The sequence below is a fragment of the Notechis scutatus genome, chromosome 1 (assembly GCF_049901735.1).
Source record: "Notechis scutatus isolate UNSWTSFEM ecotype Mainland chromosome 1, rNotScu1.2, whole genome shotgun sequence".
Taxonomy (NCBI): Eukaryota; Metazoa; Chordata; class Lepidosauria; order Squamata; family Elapidae; genus Notechis; species Notechis scutatus.
The window spans coordinates 17,962,223-17,987,145 of record NC_142009.1 but is presented as its reverse complement, the minus strand read 5'-3'; the positions used below and the strand labels follow the sequence as shown (position 1 = coordinate 17,987,145).

The window sequence follows — 24,923 nt, the reverse complement described above, 5'->3', positions numbered from 1 at the left end:
GGAAAGGCAGTACCATTTCAATCCTTCTGTGTATTAGTAAAGTTAATCAATACTGGATCATTCAATAAACCGTGTTTAGATAAACCAGTTTAGCTCAGTTCTGTAGACCAGGGGTCTCCAACCTTGGCAACTTTAAGACTTGTGGACTTCAACAAGCTGGCTGAGGAATTCTGGGAGTTGAAGTCCACAAGTCTTAAAGTTGCCAAGGTTGCAGACCCCTGCTGTAGACCACTTGTACTGCAGGCCTCCCATACTCAATGCCATACCCCCTCAGTGCCTTTCCAGAATCTGCCATCAAGTTTTAACTTTGAAGGCGACTAAAGAGAAGCTGATTGAATCTACTGTATTTGGGCTGAATTATCATACTTCCTTTAACATAATTTTAATTGCATTTCAATTAAATTAAAATTAGCTTTTGTCCTGGCCACGCCCCTTTTTTGAGTATGCATGATCCCTGAAGAATAAGCGTGGCCCTCCAAATGACGTATCTATAGCTTAGCTTGATGTATAACAAGCTAGAGAGAAACACTTTATTCGTAGGTCATTACAGGTAGTCCTCAACTTAAGACCACAATTGAGCCCAAAATTTATGCTGTTAACTGAGAAATTTGTTAAGTGAGTTTTGCCCCATTTTACAATGGTTTTTTTGCCAGATTTGTCACCCTGGCCAGCCCACAGAGGAGAACTACAATGCTGATCAACCCTTGAAGAAATCCCCTTTGATGCCCCTGTCTTACAGAAACCAAGGCGTCTTTTGAAATGTGCACTTTCTTAAATAAATTCACTTGGAAGTGATGCTAAAGGGACCATCTGGATCAGACGTACCCTCCAGCCACTAGCAAAAGATCATGTGTTCGGGAGTACATTGTTGGGGGTCACATATCAACTCCCCTTTGCAGAGCCCACAACAATCTTTCCCCCATCTCTTTATGTATCCAGAACTCCTGTATATAGGGATGATGGGGGATACAGGCTTCCAATCAATCATACGCAGCAGCAGCAGCAAATACTTAGAACCCACTTCACACACTATTTCAGTGTGAACCTCTATATTGGCTGTATGCACACAATACACCAGATGACAAGCTAACTAATCACATGTTAGCCTAGCATGCTGTGGTTAACTTATAATTCAAATTGGGTTGAGCAACCCAATGGCTCCTGTTATCCTTGAGCAAGTATATCATTCTCATGAATACAATTTATATGAGAATTGAAAGAGGGAAGGAAGACCTAGGTTCAAAACCAATGCTACACCTATTAATTGATTGGTTGGTTGGTTGATTGATTGATTATATCTAGTCTTTCCTTGTCATCTATCAGCCCTTTGTGCCCTCTGTTAGCTTAGTCTACCTTTTAGGATTGGTGAGAGGCGAAGACAATTATAGTACTCTTACTTTTTTTTTTGGAAGAATGGTAGAATTTTTTTAAAAATGTAATAAATAGAAACATTTTACCTGCTATTAAATGCGCTAGTTGCATTTTGTTAGAGCGACAAGAAAGAAAAACAGAAAGTTATGCCTGGCAGCAGGCACAGCAAATTTAAAAGTTGAGAGTGAAAATTACTCTATTACAGGCCATACTGTATGCAAAATGTTTTTACCAACTGGTGGAAACATCTATGCCAAAAGCTTTCAAAACCATACAAGAATTAGTTTTACAACTACTATAAGCAGAACACAGCTATTCATCATGGAGGCACCCTTTATTTAAACAAAATAGTTGTATATTTTTAAATATTTGGATTAACTTTTAGCTACATTATCCCAGCAAACCATGACATTTAAAAATTGCTACTGCTGATCTAATTATTTATTATATTTATTAGCTGCCTCAATCAAGCTGATTTCAGTGTTTCAAGCATTGTTGTGATTAAAAAGACAACGTATGTATTTAATGGAAAGCTATTCTGATCTTAATCACAGGAATGATTCAGCAGTAAACACCTTCTAAAACTCTGGAAGAGTGACAGCTCCATTCCTGTTGTGTTCACTCATCTGGGAGGAAACACCAGGTAATTAACGGTACTTTTGAGCATGAATATGTAAATTGCTCATAACGCAGGGATAAATTAATACTGGAATCAGGGAAACAAGAAAGAATCAAAAACCAAGAGAATTCCCCCTACACGACACGCATACACATGCATTCACACAGGGAGAATGATTTGAAGAAATCATTTTGACTTGAGTGATTAGAAGAAACAGCCAAAGAAATCAAATCAAATTATATTAGTGGGAAGTGGGGTGTAGGGCTGAAAATCCCAGCCATTTTTGTTTGGTGTGGAATTTGGAAAGCAGACCATCAGCAATTATGAACAGTATCAGAGAAACAATTATATGAAGCACAGAGACTACCAGGAAAACAATCTACTTACATCATTCCACATTCTAGGCACGTCCTGAGATTATAACTGCTGCAATTGCCAACAGCGCACTACGAGCTAGACATTCAAGGCAACCTTTAGCAGCTCTACCAGCTTGTCCTGTTCCATCTAATATTTATTTGAAGTTATTACAATTGGCAAACAGGGTGGGGGAAAGAGAAAAGGGGAAGAGCCTGTTCAAAGATGTGGCAACATCATCACATGGAAGGGCACAATGGTTAGAATGCAGCACTGCAGGCTGACTCTGCCAACTGACAGCAGTTCGATCCTGACTGGCTCATCCTTCCATCCTTCCAAGGTCGGTAAAACGAGGACCCAGATTGCTGGAAGCAATATGCTGAACCTGTAAACTGCTTAGAGAAGGCTGTAAAGCACTATGAAGCAGAATATAAGCCTAAGTGCTATTGCTACTGCTAAGGGAGGCAGACTGCAGAAAGGGTCAGCAGCCATTATGAATCATAGACATAGAAACGTAACTAAACTACGACAGACACATCCTAGTTGTTCAGTATTTTGTCATGCTTGTCTGAGGAAGTTTTAAGGCAGTAGCCTGCCAGATGCTGGACTAATTCCCAGGATCCCTTGCAATAGCCATGTTGGCTGAGGGTTTATTTATTATTTATTTATTTATATTTTGTGGTTCTAGACCACCTATCTCCTTCAAAGGGATTGGTTTCTGGGAACATTTGGTGGGTGGGACGTTTTCCCACCTTGAACAGTTGATAGGTAGGACTGAGCTATTGGGTGTCTCCCTCTTCCCCTCTGAGTATTAATCATGATTTAGCATTATGTCTTCATTATTGCTGAAGCTAGTAACTAGACACAAACAAAAATTGGATTTGCTAATTTACAGATCCTAATTAAGAAAGAGATTGGTTAGGATGAGAAAAGACAGAACACAAATGACAGAAGCCCAACACAAGAATGCGTAGGAGGAAAAATAATTGTGAGTGATCGTCTTCTCGGACCTTCTTCAAACAGCATTTAGCATAACCTGTCCCAATCTTAAGACTCTGTGTGTGATTGATTGTAACGCAACTGTCATTATCGTGATTATGTTAGGAACTTTGATAGATGATAATCATAATTAGCAGCGACACAGGTATAATATCAGCCATAAAGGAAATTTGTAAATTAAGGGGGGAAAGGAATGAGTCAGGAACTCACTCATAACCTGGGCTCACAAATTATGCTAAACCATAATTAATTTTTAGATTGAAAAGCCTTAATAACCTGGTTTCCCTAACGCTAGGGTGCAAGTATTACAAGCGGGAGTGGCTGGGTTCAAACATTTTATTATGCTAAAACCTAAGAAACAAAATTATCTTTTGGTGAAAGGTGTAAGCCTAGTGTATAATCTCCACTGGATCACCCACTGCCTAAAACACATTTTCCCTTCTCAATTGGTTTGCATCTGCAGTTACCTGCTGGTGCTGCCGGGCCCCATCCGTGATCGACTTGACAACTACCTCAATTAATTGCTTGCACATCATCTGTCAGGAAACAAAAGACTAGCAGTTAATAGGCCTGAACCATATTTGGGAATATATTCTGCAAACAGACAACAAAAACTCTCTTAAAAAACACCCCACATTCAGTTCAGTTGATAAAAAACATCAGACAAAAGGAAGAAGGTAATTAGTGGAACTCGCTGTCACAACATGAGGTGGAAGAGGATTTTAAAAGCAGAGTAGGCAAATTTATAGCAGAAACAATCAACATTATTAAGTGGGATGGCACATACATCCCCCACATTCAGAGGTATTGCCTCTGAATACTAATTCTGCATACCATTTCTGAGCAAACAACCATTGGAGAAGGCTGCTTCAGGGGTGGGATTTTACCAGTTTGCACCTATTTGCTAGAACTGGTTGTTAACATTCTAAGCAGTTCGGAGAACCAGTTGATAGAAGAAATTACTGGCCTAATCCTGTTAAGAAGGTAGGAAGGAAACATTCTGGTGTTGCTTACAGAAAATGCCTCTCTGTTAAGCCTTATTACATTCTTGGCAAGACTAGACTTCCTGTCTCAGGAACTTCTCTGGAGTTTTTTTCCCCTCCTTTATTGGTACTTTGCGGAGTGACCATTCAAAGTTACAATGGCATTGAAAAAAGTGACTTATGACTGTTGCAGCATCCCCACAGTCATGAGAGGCCAGGTGAGGAGATGCGTGCCTTGATGTGAGTGATATTGAGTTGGCCACACCCAGCCAGTCACATGACCACCAAGCCACGCCCACCAACTAAGCCATGCCCACAGAACCGATTTTTTAAAAAATTGAATCCCACCCCTGGGCTGCTTCCTTCATGTCCTATTTATATCCTGTGAGAAACAGGATGTTGCATTAAAAGGTTATTCTTCTCTGGTTCTATTGACATCACAGGCATTGTCCAGTATGTGCCTCTGATATTTGTGCCACGATGTCCATGTGCCACTATGTGCCACCATGCCAGAAGAAGGAACCATACAAAGAAAGTCAATTCCATCATAAATTAGTCCAGAGGTGCACAACTATAGTAACTTTACAACTTTATGGACTCCAATTCCCAGAATTCCTAAACTGGCCATGCAGGCTCAGGAATTCTGGGAGTTGAAGTCCTCAGGTCATAAAGTTGCCATGGTTACTCACCCCTGGGTTACTCAGCCCTCTTTGGGCTCCCTAGAAATGTGTTAGCTACAGCTCTCAAAATTTTCAGCCAATGTTGGAATGTAGGGGGGGAGGGGGGTTGAAGCCCCAATACCTTTCAAAGTTACCATCCTAAAGTAGATTAATTGGGATATGGAAGACTTCTCTTTGGTCAAAAAACCCAAAAAATGCCTTTCTTTTGAGGGAGGATGCTTTCCTCACATGCATCTGATGGGCAACAAATAAACATGCAAATGCCTTCACCAAGGCCGATAAAGGTAGTCCTCATTGAACGACTGCCCTTTTTAGCAACTGTCTGAAATTAGAATAGCAATGAAAAAGTAACTTTTATGGCCACTCCTCACACTTACAACTGTTGCAGTATTGATCACTGTCAGGTGATCAAGATTTGGATGCTTCACAACCAGAAGGTATTTATGAGCATAGTAACATCCCACAGTTACATGATTGCCAACTATGTGCTTCACAGTTGGCTTCTGACAATGGAGAAGACAGTAATAAAACTGCAAATCATGGCGGTTTGATGTCTTGCTTAATAACTGTGGGTGATTTGCTTAACAACAGAAATGGAAATGAGGTTCTTAGAGAATACTGCTCCAGTTTTGGTCGCCCCACTATAAAAAAGATGTTGAGACTCTAGAAAAAGTACAGAGAAGAGCAATCAGGATGATTAGGGGCCTGGAGGGTAAAACATATGAAGAACGGTTACAGGAACTGGGCATGGCTAGTCTAGTAAAGAGAAGGACCAGGGGAGACATGATAGCAGTCTTCCAATATTTGAGGTGCTGCCACAGAGAGGAAGGGGTCAAGCTATTTTCCAAAGCACCCAAAGGCCAGACAAGGAATAATGGATGGAAACTGAACAAGGAGAGATTCAACCTGGAAATAAGGAGAAATTTTCTGACAGTGAGAACAATCAACCAGTGGAACAGAAGTTGCCTTCGGAAGTTGTGGGAGCTTCATCACTGGAGGCTTTCAAGAAGACATTAGACTGCAATTTATCAGAAATGGTGTAGGAACTCCTGCTTGGACGGGGGGTTGGACTAGATGACCTACAAGGTCCTTTCCAACTCTGTTAATCTGTTAATCCCATCACAGTCACATTGGTGTCTCGCTTAACAAACACGTCACTTAGTGATGAAGTTGCCAAAATTGATTGTGGTCATTAAGGGAACACAACCTGTAATAAGTAATGTGGAAAATGGGAAAGCGACGCATTTTACCTACCGGGTGGCGTTCAAACAGGTCAAGAAACATGGCTCCAGTCAGCGGGCTCTTGCGTTTTGTCAGAAACAAGTTCAAAGCTCCCTTGTACACGGCAGTCACCCGTTCCAGATCCACACTGCCAAGATCAATATGCTAGAATAGTAAAAAGGCAAAGGATGACATGTTTTGCAAGTCATCTATCTTTACCGCAATTCAACAGTTCCTGAAAATAGCTCTGCGCAAGATGTGACACAAAGCAGGAAATAAAATTATGATTTACAGGTAGGCTTGCCTGTAAATGTGTGAAAATAGGGAATGCATATCGAAGTCACAGGTTTCAAAAAATTGCTAGAAAGAAGCAGAGTGGAACTCACATGGGTCTAGGGGGGGAAATGCCTCGGCTTTAATGAATCATCTCATTGCATTAACAAGACTTTCAAATCCAGCATTAACTTTCTGGAGAAGCCACCAGGGAAGGTCACAAATGGCGACTGTGACCTTCCCTGCTGGCTTCCTGGGATAAGGGTGAGTTTATACACTAAGTCAGTGGCCCCCAACCTTTTTTGTGCCAAGGCCCGGTACCGGCATCACAAAATGATCTGCGGCCCGGTACCGGCATCAGCACACATGGCAAGGCGAGCCGAGCGACCGGCCAGCCAGCCGCCGTCCCCCGCTTCTCCCTGCCACCTTCAACTCCTCCTTTGTACCTTTGTCGATGGGCTTCAGGGCAGCTTCGGGACAGTCGCTCGGCTCGCCTTGCCTTGGGTGCTGAAAGAATCCTCGCGCCTTAGTTTTGTTCGAAGCCGCCCCCACTTCGATGAAACTAAGGCGCGAGGATTCCTTCAGGACCCAAATGCCGCTTTCCAACCGGAAAAGCTCACCGGAAGCACTTTCTCATCAAAACAAGATGGCGGCGCCCAGCAAACCGGCAGCCTGGTAGAAAATGTTCCACGCACCGGTACCGGTCCGGGGCCCGGTGGTTGGGGACCCCTGCACTAAGTGATAAGAGTGAGCTTATAAGCTGCCCATCATCCAGATCACCATCGTGTGACTGAGGAGATGTTGGGACAGATTGACATAACCTGGGGAATACCTGTAAAATTGCATGTATCTTTTTCTCAATTTAAAGCATTTTATGCTCTATCGTTGTGCTTACTGTGTCTTCTGAAAAGATTGCTACAGAAGCAGCAAACTAGCAACTAGCAACAGTCTTGAAATAAATTAAGAGCTTAAAAAAATAATTATTATATTATTCAGCAAGCAAGGGAGAAAATGCCATCCCTCTGATAGTTCAGTATCAGACTCCTCACAAATCCAGCCAAGATACAGGTGTGATTGGAAATTTCTGCTGGTGCACTTCCTTACTAGGTTCCAACTGTTGAAGAGCGTCAGGATGCGGGAAGCATTTTTTGGTGACAGCTCCTAAATACCCATATTGGCAGAACAGAACTGAGTTTTTCATCCTGAGGGTGGTAAATGGGACAACCCCTTACCTGTCCAGGTGACCTTTCAGCTTCCTCTGGATTTTTCGTTTTCTTTTTTGTCTGTGCATCTTCTGAAGCCATTTCGTCAGCTGGTACGTTTCCCCTCAATACTCGAAAAAGGTACAACGATCCACTAAAAACAAAATAAAGAAACAGCCAAAGAAAAGTGATGTTAAATATACAACACTCTGCAGAAAAAACCAATATGGATTTATATTTATATGCACAAGTCTAATTTCTGCATTTGCAGCACAAGAGCTGTGGTGGCGCAGTGGTGAGAATGCAGCACTGCAGGCTACTTCTTCTGATCATCGGCTGCCAGCAGTTTGGCAGTTCGGGTCTCACCAGGGTCAAGGTTGACTCAGCCTTCCATCCTTCCGAGGTCGGTAAAATGAGGACCCAGATTGTTGGGGGCAACATGCTGACCCTGTAAACTGCTTAGAGAGGGCTGTAAGAGCATTATAAAGTGGTATATAAATCTAAGTGCTATTGCTAAGTGCTATAATATTGGGTCCCTGGAGTGGCTCACAGATACCTTTCATAAAATTAAAAGGAAACCCAATTAATAAAGCAAGCAAATGGCTAATCAGAGAGTTCTACACTGAGAATGCAAGTTTATTATTTACAATGTAAAACACAGACAAACATTTATTTTTAGTCCACAGTGAGGAAAGTGCGATGTGAGCCTTCAGGGGACGGTTATTCAATTAATAAGAAAAGGAGCCTCTTTTTAATCACCTCCAGATTTAGATAATGATCTAGAGAAAGGTCTCTGATGAAATTTTCAATGGAAGGACTAAATGTTGCTCATTTAGTCCTTTAAGAGTCAGTGGCTTTGGATAATGAGATTGGGGCGGGCATGCAAATTTAATAAATAGATAAATGACCATTAAGGATTGGCCACCTCCTTTCCTATTATTTAAAGGAAAGAACAGATATCTTGTTTTTCTTAACTGCAATCTCAAAAGTTAAGGCTCCAGGTTCTAAAATAAGAATATAGACATCTTTCAGTACAGATAGACCTCGACTTACGACCACAATTCATCCAAAATCATCGAGCTAAGTGAAACCTTTGTTAAATGAATTTTGCCCCATTTTACGACTTTTCTTGCCACAACTGTTAAATGAATCACTACAGTTGTTAAGTTAGTAACGTGGTTGTTAAATGAATCTGGCTTCGCCATTGCCTTTGCTTGTCAGAAGGTCACAAAAGCTGATCACATGACCCTGGGACACTGCAACCATCATAATATGAACCAGTTACAAAGCATCCAAATTTTGTGTTGAATTTATATTTTACTGAGAAAGAAATAAAGACAGGCTAGTATAGATCTATTTCAAGCTATTTAGCTCTTGGCAAGAGCTAAATAGCTTGAAATAGATCTATACTAGTCTCCCTTTATTTATTTCTTGGTAAAATATAAATTCAACACAAAAATAGTTTGTCATGAAAGCGATTGCCTGCGAAGGCTCCTGGATTGGGGCTGAAAGGCAAAAGCAGAAGCAGTATGCTCCCTCCTGTATTTGGGTAGACCAGGTTGCCCTGATAGACCGGTCTCACCGGAGAAACACTTCATTCAAATTTTGATCAGGTGGCCAAGGAGATGCTACAATGGTCGTAAGTGTGAAAAAACGATCATAAGTCATTTTTTTCCAGTGCCGTTGCAACTTTGAACAGTCATTAAGTGACCCGTTGTAATACAAGGGTTCCTTGTACTCAAGCAGAACTTAAAAAGGCATATTTTTTCATGCATGCGCGCTCTGTGCAGAGAACTCACCTGAAGTAATAGAGGGCTACTGAAGAGTCGTTTTGCTTGCAGCTTCTCTTCACCAAACTTTCTAGCAGGCTGTGCAGTTCCTCCCGGAGAGAAGACACATTTTTGCAGTATTGCTTGGATCTACACAAACTATTCCTAAAAACCAAATAAAATAATAATAAAAAGTTCCACAAACAACATTGACTATCACAGATGAATCCCATGGTTGTGCTTAGCCTTTCTATCACACTGGTTCCAAGCAAGTCATCATTGAAATCCATGTAACTGGTACAATAACATACAGATGAAGTGCCAGGGAGGAAGTGGGAAGCAGGTAGAGTCATGGTTCCAAGCAGTGGTGCGATTCAACCACTGTAAGCGTGCGCTTCGCATGCGCTGGCTGAAGAATTCTGGGAGTTGAAGTCTACAAGTCGTAAAGTTGCCAAGGTTGGAGATCCCTGGTCTAAAGCAGTGACCTCCAACTTTTCCACCTTTGTGGAATACTGCAGTGGCGAGAGAGGATTGTTCCGTGCACAAAGCTGGCGAGCACACGCAGTTCCATTTGAGTAAGCGGTGGTGTTCCTGCCGCTGTTCTGACCACGGCTTCCTGAGACCGTAATTAAGCACATTCTTGTTTTATTTCAACGCTGGGAATTATGTTCATTCCCAGCCTGTGATGAGTCCCAAACAGTCCCTCGAGATAAGCACTCACCTTTATCTCCTTTGAACTGCTGCCAACAACTAAAGTGCCAAATTAGCTAAAAAAAAGAAAAACCAGACGAAGTACACACAGAGCTTAAAGGTTTAATCCGAACAGAGTGAACGACTTTGCTTCCTGCAAAGGTTTCTCTATCTTTGCACCTCCTTTATATCTTAGGGGAGGGGCAATCACCTCCAAGCCTTACTTCCGAGTTGCCCCTTTTGTCTTAGTTGCTCTTGCCTTCTAACAGCTCTGCGCACACGCGCACTGGGAATAGGCTCCCCTTGTTCCTCTGCCTCGCTGCTGCCAGATTCTGGAGGCTCTGGAGTCAGCACATAACTCCCAGATGGTCCTGGCCCCATCTCTGGATCGGACGCAGGACCCTCGTCCGAGTCCTCCCCAGATTCCCAGACTGGTTCCTGTTCTTCCCCACTGTCCGATTCTGCTGCCGCCTGCACAGGCTGCCGGCGAACCACAACAGCCGCTTGCTGTCTGTGCAAGTGGAGCTACGTGTGTGAGCGCGAACGACTGCCAGTTGTGCAAGTGGAACTGCGCACGCAAGCGAGCTCACCCACTGCCTGCACGGCCTGGTATACTGGGCCACAGCCTGGGAGTTGGGGACTGCATTAAGTGTAGGACAAGATAACTAAAAACACCATACATATGATACAATGAGGATCATAAGCGGTTGCATAAAATCTATTCCTACTTGCTGGCTCCCCATCTTGAGCCACATTGCACCACCAGCTCTACAAAGGCAGTGAAGAAGTACAACAAAATTATGAGAAACCCACTTCTTCCTATGCACGCTGATCTTTCTCCTCTATCAATTGGCAGGCTTAAATCCAGGAAGCCCTCTCTGGCACTGGCTCAACCACTGTCTTTGACACCAACACACAGTGGAAAGCCAAATGGGCTGCTGAACGCCCAGATACAGGCAGTTAAGTAGATGACCCTGCATAAAAGGTGCCAGGTTTTGACTTTCCTCGCCAGCATTGGTCAACTCTGACACAACATGGTGTCTACCAGGATTCATTGTTTAAGTGGGGTCTTGTCTCTACCCCTCAGTGTGACTGTGGTGCTCCTCAACAAAATATCCATCACATTGTGTCCGAATGTCCATCAAGAACTTACACCGGTCCAATGTCTGATTTTTTTTTTTCAACATAGATCACCCTGCCCTTGAATGGCTGGGTGGACTGGACATTAACATTTGAACCACTGTAAGTCCGTGTATTTGCCAAACTGCTAAATAAATAAATATTAACTAAAAACACCCTCAAGTCAGCACAGGTAACTTGGCATGTGTAATGTTCTCTCTCTCTCTCTCCTCCTTCTCTGCCTCCCCACCCCCAGACACACACACACACACACACACACACACAACTGCTTCTCTGAAACTCACGTGAAAATATCAGCAGTCTTCCGGAGATAATCTTGTTCTTGCTTGTTGGAGTCTGAGCTCATACTGTGCTCAATCACAGAAAGAAGGGGATCAATGACACTGAAAACCAGAGGATTCCCTGCCTGCTTCATCAGAAATAATTCAACCAAATCCAGGACCTGAAAATGAAAAATAAACAGAGGTGCCTATCACATTAACAGCAACCCGACCACTATAGGAAATACAAAAATCTGGAAAGAGTTATGCAGAAGGAATCCATGGTTGAACTCCTTTGCTGATTAACATCTAATCCAGGGGAGACATTTATGAAATTAAAAAACAACAACAGATGATTCAGTGATTTTTAAATAGTTTAACAAAAATAAATAAATCCCGCCACACTATTCTTTTGGTACTTAGCCAAAAAAAGAATTGCTAATTAAATATCCCACTCCAGTTTATAGTAATACTTGGAAATCGTAATTAAAATGGCCCAACTGACAGCTAAGAAGTGAAAATGAGAGTTTTGTGTTCTTGGGCTCAAAAACAGATAAAGATGGATAGTGCGCTGGAGAAGTTAGAAAAAAAAAAGATTGAAAGGTTAGACAGAAAGGAAATTATCAAACAAGATCATACAGGATAAGGACATTTCAGTGACAGCTTCACCAAAACTGAAGTGTTAAAGCAATTATCTTTACAATGGGAACATGCATCCACAATAACTGGAGACTAAAACTGAGAGAAAGAAGATTGGATCTCTTTGAAATAAGAGATTGGGAAAACAGTAACTGGTCTACCAAGAAGAACCAATCAATCAGACATGGACCAAATAAAGCAGCTATTCCTTTGAGCAGCAACTCACACCATTTGTATACATAAGTGGAACGTAGAACCATATTTGGCAAGGTTTAAAGAAGTAAAAGCGAAGACAATGGGAAAAAATGAGTTGACAGATTCCAAGATATTATCTAAAAGCTTCCGGTAGAATAGAAGACATTATACATAGTTCTCGACTTACAACAGTTTATTTAGTGACCATTCAAAGTTACAAAGGCACTAAAAAAGTTTTATGATGCTTTTTTCACACTTATGACCTGTGATGACCCGGGGCGTGACACAAAAATAACAAAGTCACAAAAGTAGAATAAATTCCCTTTAATGCCTCCAACTTGGCCCCAATGTCTAATTATCCTCGGCTGGATATCAAACTCTTCAAAAAACAGTCTACAAAGGGAATCCGAACCCAAAGTAAAGATAATTAGAAATAAAAAAACCCAACACAAACCACACTGAAGTAATTAACACAGCGGGCCAGGTTGATAAATTGCAGACTTTCAAAGGATAATGCAGCACCCACAGTTGGGAGAACGCCAAAACCCAGATAAGTCTCGACCAAGAAAATGCACGCTTTGCTTCCAGCAAGGAGCTATATGCAAATGCCCCACTTATATCCTGTTCTCCCAGCTGCAACTAATGAAAGGGATCAGGGCCTTTTTCTCTCTCGTAAGCCACATTGCTCCCTTCTCCATTCCTCCCTGTGTGCCCTAGGATGAAGAGGGGATGGCCTTGGGTCTTCCTCTGAATGCCCAGCCGGACTATGCCCTTCCCCCATTTCTTCCACAGCCACGGGAGCCACACTCCCACTCCCTGTCAGCTACTCAATCTCCCTCTCAGAATCAGACTCCAACAAGGGCATGACATAACCATAGCAGCATCCCCATGGCCATGTGATCAAAATTTGGGTGCTTGGCAACTGATTCATGTTTATTGCAGTGTCCCAGGATCATGTGATCACCATTTGAGATCTTCTTACAAGCTTCTTACAAGCAAAGTCAATGGGGAAGCCAGATTCACTTGACAACTATGACAAGAGAGGTAAAATGGGGCAAAATTAAAACTTAACAAATGTTTTCACTTAGCAATGGAAATTTTGGGATCAATTATGGTCATAAATTGAGGACTACCTGTATTGGAGATAGGTCAGGTCTATGAGAAATTGTCCATACTGTCACTGGGAACCCTAAATTTAACCTAATTAAAAGACAACAGTAGATTTGTAATAATTTAGAAATTATAAACCAGTGTTTTTTAACCCTGGGAACTTGAAGATGTGTAGACTTCAACACCCAGAATTCCCCAGCAGGGGAATTCTGGGAGTTGAAGTCCATACATCTTCAAGTGGCCAAGGTTGAGAAACACTGTAATAAACTAAGTCCTTAAAATAATTGTACTCAAACAAAAAAGCTTGCACATTATTGCTTTGGGGAGGGGTGTCTAACTATTCCCACAAATTCAAAACTGTTTATAGAATGAATGTGTTCGCGATTTTATTCAATTCATTCTTCTCCAATGTTTCGGGGTCCTGAAGAGCTGCTTGACTAGCTCTCATCACAATCAAACATAAAATTACCACCAGGTGTAAACCAATCACTAGATGCAGCAGGTTGAAAAAGCAGTTTCGGACTGTTTAGCAGTGCTCATTTTAGTTCTAGTTCTCCTCCAGATATTTTGGAACTTCAAGATTCCCAGCCAGTACTGTCCCAGGTTGGTCATGTTGGCTGGAAATGAAGGAACATAGCTGCAGGGCATCAGATACAGGAAGGATAAGGGCAGCTACAATACTCCAGTGGAATTACTGGTGCTGTGCTTGATTATTACATTAAACAACTAGGTAACATCTACAGTGAATGTGCAGATTGTTGGCAATTTCCCCCTGCCAGATTTGGTGGGAGAGTAGTTTCCTTCTTAGTGATTCCCTGATTACAGTCTTGTTTTCTGCCTGATTGTTTGTCTAGTACTGATTTCCGGTTATCTCAATGTTGGCTGCTGGAAGATATATGTTCTAGTCACATTGCTTCCTTCCCTGTTTCTTTATTGTCTCTTTTGCGTGATGCAAGTGTGGTTTATCTATGTGTCTACTGATTGCTACATAATCCACCAAAATGGGTAGAGCAAGCTACTTTATATAAACAGATAGCAAATACCACACTCACTCCTATTGATATTACCTACTTTGGTCATGAAATGTCTGCAAGCAATTAACCAAGATCAGAGAGCACCAAGGACACCACAGTTTAACCCTGAGCTACAAATATTCTCTTCCATTGAAAATACTGCAGCTGTTAAGACTTTAGTTGTCAGCCCAGGATGGGAGGGCAAGAAATAACATGTCACAAATCTACTGGAACTCTATTGTTACCAGATATAACAGAAACTTTTTTCTTTCCTCTCTTGTCTCATGCAGAATCAAGATATGGTTATTTTAAGTCTCTTTCTTATGCTTAACTTACAAGGCTGAGATGTTATTTACTCCTTAACATTACATTTCATAATTATCTACATTAACTGTTAATGCAGATAATGTAGTCAACATTATCTCTGCCTCCCTCTATATGAGTAGATTTTCAAATAATTCCCAGAGCATTTTACATGGCAGAAATTGACAACCTAGAATCCTAAATATTTCTACATAACTTTTGTGGAACAATTCTTTAAAAAAAAATCCAGGGACTGAAATTGCACAATGAAGAATGTTCAAGCTAGGGCAAATTTTTGATCCTCATGTAAGTTTGCACAAGACCTCAAGTACCAGAAAACAAGAACACACACCACTTTTTGGCCATTTAATATTTTCACTTATTTGTATTTGGGGTGTGATATGCCACGCAAGAGATTTTACAAGAGTGGTCGACAGCTGAAATTATTGCTGATCTTAGCCATAGGCCATAAACTCAGAAAACCTGGATTCTTACCTTGATTTTGAAGTCCCGACGCAAGATTTTCTCCTTGCGCAACTTTTCCTTCTCATCTTTCTTGGCTTGGATGCGCTTCTTCTGCTCAGTAAAGAGAGATGAAAGCTTCTCATCGAGGGACATCATAGTCTCATCATCCACATCATCATCACTATCATCTCCTTCCTTGGATGTAAAAAAAAAAAAAAAGGACAACAAAGCAAAGGTTCATAGGCCATCCCAGCAATGAAGTATTAAACTTAATAGTTCAACATGTCACAAGAACATCAAGTGGGAGAAGGAATTTCGACCAGATAGCAATACCAATAGCAAACTTATCCCATATATTCAAACTCAACTCATATAACCAAAAGCAAACTCATCCTTGGAGCATCTAGTATTGCCATATTCAATCAGAGATAAACTGAGAATTTTAGGTACCAAAATGGACCTACAAAATTGGGCTTGGCTTACTCGCAGAAGGACCTATCCACAAGTACATACCGTAATTCTTTTTAATTTATCGATTTCCCATTTATATGCATAGATAAGCCCATCCATGGATAAATAGACCCTTGAATGCCATAAAATTGCAGGTTGGCTTATCCTTGGATAGCAGTGTTTATGGTATTTTGGTAAAACATTCAAGTGTTGGCTCATTTGTGGATGGCCTTATCCACAAATATATACAGTATATAGGCAAAGATTATATGGTAGTTAAAGGGATGGATTTGACTGGAAAGATTCAGGTTCAATTTCTCACTCAATCACAGAATTTATACAGTGGTGGTATTCTACCAGTTTGGCCCAGTAGCAGCAATAAGCAGTGGAGACTAAACCGGTTCTCTCCACTCCTCTGCTGTTGGGCCCACCCACCCACCCAGGCTCCCATACTCACCTTTATCCTCTGAATTTGAAGCGCAGCTGCTTTGCGCGGCACAGAAGATGCCAGGCGGCAGCTGCTGAAGCGATCGGGATCGTGCAGGCTTGCAGGAGGTGAGTTGGAACACCTCCTGCGCAAACGCCTCTGTGCCTGCGCAAAGTGCATGTTTGGCACACGCATGCACGCAAAGTATGTTCACGCGCACAAAGCACGCTCACCAAGCCACACCCACCAAACCAGTGGTAAAAATATTTGAATCCCACCACTGAATTGATATGAAGGTTTTAGGATAGATTTCAGCTCCAGCTACCTGGAGGGTTATTGATGCAAGAAAAACTGAAATGATTTTACCAAAGTGCCCCAGTTAAAAACAAAGCAGGGTACAAATATAATAAACAAATATGAAATCTAGTTTCATAGATTTCATCTAGCTAGTTCTGCACAACAGAACACCTATCAGCCCACGTCAATATCAAGGAGGCTGCAAAGTTTGTGCAAAGCATATTACAAATCCTTCAAAAAATAAATTTATAGGATGGGGTCTTTTTTTAAAAAAAAATCTTCCCATTGAAGATGAAAAATGACCAGCAGGCATGAAAAGAGGGGTGCCATTTGGCTGGTCTTTAATAACAGCTGGCCAAGGCCAAGATCTAGCACAATAAAAATGTGTTGCCTACAAAATGCCATGAAAAAAAGGAATATCTTTCCTACAGTTGCATTATAAAAGGTCCCAGAGCACATTTTATTTTTTGGTAAAACAGTCAGGAGACCTCTGGTCTTTGTGTAGTGCCAGCAGGAAGCAGTAGCTCATCACCTCTCTAACATTGTATACCCGTTTCGAGCAGCGCAGCTCAGCATTCTTCATGCAGAATTGTGTTTCTCTCAACACAGGAGCCTCACTGTTTAACTAAAGCCAACACCTACCAATGCATTCTTGGCTTGTAAAACATTCCTCAGCATGGCACGGAAGTTTTCATCGGGTTCGTCCTCACCCTCACTATTTGTCTCCAAAGCCTCCTTGTCACTCTCATCGCTTTCTTCAGAGCTGTCTTCATCAGAGCTCTCCCCACTTTCTTCCTCTTGCTCCTGACAGACAATAAAATAAGTTTTTTTTCCCCTTTCAGCTATAATTCTTAGTCCCTTTTTAGTTTTATCTTCCATAGTATAAGAGGGAAAGAAGTGTACTGGTGGGTTGGGAGGTCATACAAATCAAGATAAATAAGTGAACGGGTAAGGAAAATGAATCACTCTTAAGAACTACAATGATTGGACAGGATTTGGTATCCCATTAATCTTATTGTAGCCAATCTCATTGTACACATGTTATACTCTGACAATAAAGATAATAATAATAGTAATAGCACTTAGACTTATATACTGCTTCACGGTGCTTTATAGCCCACTCTAAGTGGTTTACAGAGTCAGCCTATTGCCAACAATCTGGGTCCTCATTTTACCCACCTCGGAAGGATGGAAAGCTGAGTCAACCTTGAGCCTGCCAAATTGCAGGCAGCCAGCAGGCAGCAGAAGTAGCCTGCAGTAATGCACTCTAACCAATGTGCCACCATAGCTGTCAGGACTCTCTCGGATGACAAAGCAAAATACTCAAGAGTCTATTTCCCAAGATAAATGAAGGTTCACCTGTTTGTAGCCAAACTATAAAACAATAATGAAAGAATTCCAGAGATTGCTGAATATCATTGAGAGCTCTATTTATTTTACAACCAATATTCCAATGTTTGCACTTCTCTCCCATTTATTCATGTGATGGGTTAGAAACAATTCTATTTAGGCAGGACATAATTTCTATCTGTTCCTTGTTATAATCACAGCCTATTTTAATATTGGGTTGTTGACTTTTGACCGTATGTCAACTAGCTTTCACAATAATAGGACTTACCGTATTTTTTTGTGACAATTTCTTTCTCTTCTTCTCTGTTTCTTCCATGACAACAACAGCAGTTTCTTCATCCTGGTCTTGTTGTGGATCCAGAACCTTTGAGACAATTTTATTTTTATCAAATTCCAATGCATGATCTCTGAAAAGAAACAAAGCAACATCTTCCCAGAGCAGGCCTGCCACAACACAGGTTTGCCTGTCAGGATCCAAAATTTTCTAGTTGCTCCTGAACATTAGTAACACTGCTAATCAAGTGGTGAAGGCATCAGGATAAAACCTGGGAGATTGTGAGTTGTAGTCCCGCTTTAGGCATAAAAGCTGATTTTGGCCAGATACACTCACTCTCAGCGCAGTCCACCTCACATAAATTTTGTGGAAGGAAATAGAAGGAAATCCACCGTCTTATTTATAAATAATAGCAATAGCAGTTACATACCACTTTACAGTGCTTTAAAACTCGCTCTAAGCGGTTTACAGAGTCAGCCTCTTGCCCCACAAAATCTGGGTCCTCATTTGACCCACCTCGGAAGGATGGAAGGCTGAGTCAACCTTGAGCCTGGTGGGATTTGAACTGCCAAATTGTAGGCAGCTGGCTGCAGAAGAAGCTTACAATACTGCACTCTAACCACTGCGCCACAGAGGTTCCTAATACTAATAATACTACTAATAAACAGGATAAAAATTAAAACAAAATAATGTTAAACAGCTCCTGGCATGGTCAATAGGCTGCTTACTCCACAGTGTAAATGGAAGTTATTTTCAGCAGTATCAATTCATTCGTATTCAAGCATAAAGATATTTAACCATCTATTAAAGTTTCTATAATGTTGGACTATTAACTATCACTTGTTCTTTCAAAGAGCAGCAAAGGTCCCATTCTCCAATTTTACATTCAAAACAAATCTATACTGTCCCCAACTTACCACCACAATTGAGCCTAAAACTTATGTTGCTAAATGAAAAATTTGTTAAGTGGGTTTTGCCCCGTTTTTACAACTTTTCTTGCCATTGTTGTTAAGTGAATCTCTGCAGCTGTTAAATTAGTAACACGGCTGTTAAGGGAATTTGACTTCGCTTGTCAGAAGGTCATTAAAAAAATCAACATTATTCAGGACACTACAATCATCATAAATGTCAATCAGTTGTCTCAAGTATCTGAATGTAAATCACGTGACCATGAGGATGCTGCAATGGTCATAAGTGTGAAAAACAGTCCTGCGTTACTTTTTTCAATGATGTTATAACTTCGAACGGTCATTAAGCGAACTATTGTTAAGTCAAGGACTACCCGTAAATGTTTCAATTTAGGTATGCAAAAATGGACCAAGCAAAAAAAATATTGGAGTAAGATTCAAAAATGGTTAGAAGAAATAACAAAGCAAAAAATTGAATTTCGACCAGAACTGTTTCTATTGGGTATAATTAAAGGAAAATATAGTATAACTGATAGATATATTATTCTACACATAACAATTTGCTGCTAGGATTACATACGCACAGCACTGGAATGAGGGAGATATACCACAAGAGGGAGCAGTGATAAGGAAAATTCTAGACTGGGCAGAAATGGACAGGCTGACTTTAGAGCAGGGGTGTCCAACCTTGGCAACTTTAAGACTTGTGGACTTCAACTCCCAGAATTCCTCAGCCAGCTTTGCTGGCTGAGGAATTCTGGGAGTTGAAGTCCACAAGTCTTAAAGTTGCCAAGGTTGGACACCCCTGCTTTAGAGTTAAAAGATAGAGAGGAATCGATACATTATTCAGTCTGGGACGCCACATGGTTTGAAAATAGAAAGAGAAGTAATACTGTAATTAATTAGAGGATATGAAGTTATATATACTGAATGTAGAATTAATAGAAAATGTACTATGTAACAAGTGGTATAAATAAGGAGTAAGAAATAGTGAATTAATAGGAAAAGTAATATGTAATAACTGTAATGTAATCAAAAATTAAGTATATGATTAAGAAATGATGTCTTCAAGGTTAATACAAATGTACTTTTTATGGTTTTTTTAAACTGTTGGAAAATTGAATAGTTTATTTTTCTTAAAAAAAATGGACCACTCGGTGAGCTGCATGGCCAAATGAGGATTTGAACCTAGGTCTCCCTGATCTCAGGCCTTAAAATCCAGACAGAGCATCAACCAACTCTCAAAAGACTCACGTCTAGGATGAGCTGCAGAGCAGCCTTCGTCATGTGTTGGCAGACAAGCCCAAACACGTTTTTACAGACCCGCCGAATCAGCCCACTAGACTGAGCTAGGAGAGAAAGCAGAACCTCCACGATCACTTCAACCCATGCTGGTTCCTCTTCATCCTCTGAGAAAAACAAAGGAAGAAAGCCATATCATTAGCACTGATGTCCATAAGGCTGGTCTTTCCAAATCTTATGTCCTCCAGGTAATTTGGGAAAGGCTCTTTCAAAGGTTCAAGGCAGGACCTGGGGGGAAAGGACCACAGCACACATGCTCAGTAACAAATAGTATAGCAACGGAACAGCAAACCAATCTTTAATCTTCAAAGCCGGTCCAGAGCCTTGGTACACAATGAGTAGGAACAATGAAGTCCCCTGCAAAGTCAGTGCTGGGACCTTCCGCCTTTATAATCCAGGGACCACACCATCATGCCGTCCAGCCATGCACACCCAGTCACCCAACATCTGGTAGCCAGCATTTGCAGCCTTATCTTCCTTCTACTGTAAGTGTCAGCTTTGGAAGCCACATTGAGACCAGATGCTCCCATGCTGCCACATTTGAGCCTGGGAAAGTGGGAGGGGGGACTTTATTGAAGTGTACGTAATTAGACATAATAACATTCTTTTTCTAATTCAAGGTCATGTTATTTTGCACATAAGAGAGAGGAAGTCTTAACTTGGGGCAGATGGTGATTGGGCCATGTGATGTGGTGATGGGTGCAGGGGATGGATTTGTAGTTTTTACTTATTGTAAGGAAGCCCAGAACTTTCAGATTCGGGATTCCCCAGTTGTACCAGTTACTATCCAAATAAAAAGGAACCTTTGAGAAGATGTCTGTCTCTGAGTTATTGGGAGGAGTGGAGGGTTGCTGGAACACTGGCAGTAAGTTTTTAAAAAGATGTTGGATAACCATTTGTCTGAAGTGGTAGGATTTCCTGCCTCTGTTGTTCTGTTCTGTTCTGTTCTATTCTATTCTATTATCATCAGCACTTCCCCCCTGCTGGAGCCATGTTCCGGCTCCTCGCACCGTTGGCAGCAACAGCAGTCCACTCTCGCCCATCTAAGCAACCAGCTGACGAGCGATCAGCTGGCCAACGCACCCCTGGCATCCTGGATCTCTCACAGCAGCAGCGGCAGCCTTCCCTCCCGACCGGAGGCCCGATCCACAAGTGACCAGCTATTGAGCGGCCAGCTGGTGAGCAGAGATGGGAGCGCAGCAACTGGAAGTCCTGCCGTTGCAGCTGTGGCCTCACCCATCGTTCCCATTGCTCCCTTGGTTCCCTCGGCTTCGTGTGGCTACCTCACTGGTTGCTTATGGACCCCTCCCCCACCAGGTATGGGCGAGGCCCGGATCAAGGCTCAACAGGCTCTTGCGCATCTCCAAATCATCAACCATCACATTGCCCGGAAATTTTAGAAGCCATCAACCCAATGCAACTGAAGGGTATTGAAGTCAAGAAGACGATGAGACCTGAGATGGAACCTCACCAGTTGTAGCTGCCTTTTTCTTCTTGGGCTTCTCACCGAAGGCTCTCTTGATACAATTCTGGAGATCGTTCAGAAGGTTCACACACTCTGCTGGAGACTGCGTGTGAATTGCGGGATCCAAGAGGAAAGAAGAAAGCAAACCTATCAGTATTAATACAACTGCGTTTTTAATCTCGTTTTTATTTCCCAAAAAAGTAAGGGTCACATACTCCTTCTGTGTATAAAATAAGTTAAGACTGGAAATACATACTGTTAGTCCTCGGCTTAACAACAGTTTGTTTAGTAACTGTTCGAAGTTAACAACGGTACTGAAAAAAAGTGACTTATGGCCAGTTTTCACGCTTACGACTGAACTGTTGAACTACAGTCAGTAAACAAGAGACTATAAGTCAAGAACTACCTGTAAAAAAGTCTGCCAGAAATGAATGAGAGATAAAAGTCTTTCGCTTCTCAATTCAACCCCTTTGTCACCACCTGAGGTTATAGAATTGTCACAGAAACCAGGGAGAAAATGAATCCTACAATTCCTAATCAACAAATTATTCTCCACCCCATGTATTTTAAGAGTCAGGAATTTGCATGAATTCAGAGCTAAGTCTAAAACCTTTCTGGTATACTTGACGTTACCTTGAAGAGGTGAATACCGACCAACAGCAGCAGGTGTTGGAAGGCAGAAGTCTTCATGCTCTGGCCTTTTTTATCTCTTTTTTTCAGGGCTTCCACGGTCTGCAACATCCTGTGACAAGGAGACATCATGTTTGAGACCCAACAGTTCTGCATTTGATTTCAATTCCACACCAAAGGGTGTCATGGAAACTCAAGAACTTTTGCAATAAGGTAATATCTTACTGTGCTGCAGCTGTGAAAAAAAGCCAATACAGTTCTAGGCTGCATAAACAGAGGGATAGAATCAAGATCATGTGAAGTGTTAATACCACTTTATAATGCTTTGTTAAAGCCACACTTGGAATACTGCACCCAGTTTTGGTCGCCACGATGTAAAAAAGATGTTGAGACTCTAGAAAAAGTGCAGAAATGAGCAACAAAGATGATTAGGATACTGGAGGCTAAAACCTTTAAAGAATGGTTGCTGGAACTGGGTGTGTCTAGTTTGATGAAAAGAAGGACTAGGGGTGACATGGTAGCAGTGTTCCGATATCTCAGAGGTTGCCACAAAAAAAAAAGGGAGTCAAGCTATTCTCCAAAGCAGCTGAAGGCAGGACAAGAAGCAATGGGTAGAAACTAATCAAGGAGACAACCAGCGTAGAACTAAGGAGAAATCTCCTGTTACAACAATTAGAATCAGTGGAAAAGCTTTCCTCCAGAATTTGTGGGTGCTCCAGTACTGGAGGTTTTTAAGAAGAGATTGGACAACCATTTGTCTGAAATGATATAGGGCCATGATGGCGAACCTACGGCACACGTGCCACAGGTGGCACGCAGAGCCATTTGTGCCGGCACGCAAGCAGCAGGAAAACTTACCTCACTGCACATGCACGTGCCTCACAGCTGATAATAGGCCCGTTTTGTCACTTCCGGTATTTCCAGAAATACCGGAAGTGACAAAACGGGCCTATTGTTGGCCTGCAAAGCCTGCAGAGGCTTTCCTCAAGCCCCTGGGAGGCCGAGAAAGGCCTCAAACTGGCCAAAAGTCAGCTGGGAGGCGCAGTGTAGATAAGGGGCAGTGGGAGGGGGATTGCATGCGTATGTGCAGGGGGCATGGGGGGGGGCGCAAGCACTGCCTTCAGGGTGCTGGCACACAAGTGCACACGCGCAAGCACACACACAATTTTTGGCACAGGAGCCCAAAAAGGTTAGCCACTACTGGTATGGGGTTTCCTGCCTAAGCAGGGGGTTGGACTAGAAGACCTCCGAGGTCCCTTCCAACTCTGTTATTCTATATGTAAAGATAAGGAATTAAATGGAATCAGCATAAAGGCCCAGCCCTTTTCTCTCTTTTCACTAGGAGGATGGCAAGGGATTGCATCTTTGCCCTAAATATCTGAGCTGGCTGTGGAACACTAGTTATAAACTCAGCAACGGCAAATGAAAATTAGAGAATGAATGATGGTATTATTAACATGCCAAAAAATATAATGATTATCAGTGAAATAATAAAATTAATAATAATATAAATATTAATAATAAAATTAAACAATGAGTAATTCGATAATGAAAGAATATATTTTAATATAAGCATGTTTATTAATAGTAGAATTACATGGATTGGATGAATGGAAGGAAAACGAATAGATCTACCCTATGTGGTATTAGAATTGTATATTAAAAACGCTGAATAATGAAAGAATGAAGGATGAAACTTTAATATATACATATGTGAAGAGTTAAATAAGGGAAATATGAATAATAAAGCAGGTGAAAGATGGAAGACAAAAAAGAAACATCTTTGAATACTACAGTGACATGAATAAAAGTTAGAATAGAAATAGAAATAAGAGGGGAACAACAATATACATATATAACAAGACATATGTAATAATATGTGGGAGGCTTAGAAATTGAATGGTGGTAGTGTTAGTTATGTTTAATTAATATGAAACAATGAAAATGGAATGTAGTAACTATTATGTGTATTTGTACCAAAATGTTTGAAACCCAGGTATCACATTGTATAAGCAATATAAAACCAAAAACTTGACAAAAAATAAAGGCAACAGCAAATGAGAATACTGATGGCAAGCGTTAACCTTCTGGCCCACCCATTCTGGGTAATCAAGAATGGCTGGAAGCTAAAGTTGGAGCAGGTTCATCTTCCTACTAAATGGCCTATTTTTACACACAGGGACTTCATTTATCCCTATAGGTAGCCTTTGCTTAACAATGGCAACATTATGATATTAGTTCTAGCACTTTCCAATTACCGTTAAGCAAATCTCGCAACACCATTAAGCATGTCACATGATCACCATTGTTGACCTCCTGCCAGCTTCCCCATTGTTGGAACCTGGCAACCGAAGTCCCAAACCAGATAAGGCTACTGCAGGATGCTTCAACCATCATAATTGTGAGCTGGTTGCCAACTGCCAAAATCAGTCACGTGACTGCAGGGATGCTGTAATGCAGAGGTCTCCAAACTTGGCAACTTTAAAACTTGTGGACTTCAACTGGCTGGAGAATTCTGAGAGTTGAATTCCACA

General features: G+C 41.5%; 1 protein-coding gene across 2 annotated transcripts in view; it reads right to left on the bottom strand.

The window, feature by feature from the left end:
* MYBBP1A (MYB binding protein 1a) overlaps window positions 1–24,923 on the bottom strand; it is an 89,882-nt gene that overhangs the window by 31,827 nt on the left and 33,132 nt on the right. The window contains exons 13-23 of one of the 2 annotated variants that reach the window (XM_026672390.2): window positions 22,393–22,501; window positions 21,766–21,862; window positions 20,247–20,401; window positions 18,079–18,174; window positions 17,103–17,264; window positions 15,317–15,481; window positions 11,586–11,743; window positions 9,502–9,636; window positions 7,733–7,856; window positions 6,261–6,392; window positions 3,811–3,879 (exon numbers count right to left, since the gene is read on the bottom strand). In XM_026672390.2, the coding sequence (XP_026528175.2) occupies window positions 3,811–3,879; window positions 6,261–6,392; window positions 7,733–7,856; window positions 9,502–9,636; window positions 11,586–11,743; window positions 15,317–15,481; window positions 17,103–17,264; window positions 18,079–18,174; window positions 20,247–20,401; window positions 21,766–21,862; window positions 22,393–22,501 (1,402 nt within the window). The remainder of the gene's footprint in view (window positions 1–3,810; window positions 3,880–6,260; window positions 6,393–7,732; window positions 7,857–9,501; window positions 9,637–11,585; window positions 11,744–15,316; window positions 15,482–17,102; window positions 17,265–18,078; window positions 18,175–20,246; window positions 20,402–21,765; window positions 21,863–22,392; window positions 22,502–24,923) is intronic. The other variant, XM_087943836.1, reaches the window with a different exon arrangement.